Here is a 625-nt window from a genome sequence, read left to right as displayed (position 1 = left end):
CACTGACGTGTCTCTGCTCCTGTCAGTTTCCCGAACCTGGGGATCCTCCACGTGACGAAGAAGAACGTGGCGAAGACTCTGGAGGAGAGGATGATGGAGGCCGTGAGGATGGGCTACAACTGTGGCGTCAATATCCACGCGGATATCGACGGCCTGCAGGCCGAGGTCCGAGTCCCCCGAGACCTCCACGGTCAGTCCTGCTCAGTGTGTGTCTGTGAGGAGACATCTTTTTATTTGTTGTGGACATGTTTAGATGTTTGAGGAAAGTGAGGAAGCAGAAGTTTTTACAGTTTTAATTTAAAGTTGAGGACGTTTCTTTTTTTAGATTCAAGCTTCAGGTTAAAGGTTAAAGAGTGAATCAGATATTTGTTGTCAGTGTATCTGTAGATTCAGGATCCTGTGTGTTACATGAATTAAAGTGTGTGTTGTTGTTGTTGTTGTTGTTGCTGTTGTTGCAGAACACCAGCGCGGTGTGATCAGCAGCGCCGCGTCTCTCCAGTCGAAGGACATGGACCTCAGCGTGGTGCGGCTCATGTTCACGGCGTTTCTCCCCGACAGCGATGGAGGATTCTCCAGACGACTGGAGCCCGTGGTGTCTGAGCCCATCTACGACAGCAGTGAGCAC

The 625-nt window shown here is 50.4% G+C and overlaps 1 protein-coding gene across 1 annotated transcript; it reads left to right on the top strand.

Annotated features, from left to right (window-relative positions):
* Positions 1–11: 11 nt before the first annotated feature.
* On the top strand, positions 12–617 carry LOC111648654 (nuclear factor NF-kappa-B p105 subunit-like; the record flags this gene model as incomplete). The annotated part of the gene is made up of 2 exons (XM_023398428.2): positions 12–190; positions 459–617. Coding segments are annotated over exons 1-2 (259 nt in total), but the record flags the coding sequence as incomplete, so codon positions are not given.
* Positions 618–625: the final 8 nt, after the last annotated feature.

Source organism: Seriola lalandi, unplaced genomic scaffold, assembly GCF_002814215.2.
Source record: "Seriola lalandi dorsalis isolate HSWRI2012SDOR001 ecotype SW California unplaced genomic scaffold, Sedor1 jcf7180002044895, whole genome shotgun sequence".
Lineage (NCBI taxonomy): Eukaryota > Metazoa > Chordata > Actinopteri > Carangiformes > Carangidae > Seriola > Seriola lalandi.
Note: the sequence above shows the minus strand (reverse complement) of the source record. Positions and strands in the feature narration are given on the sequence as shown.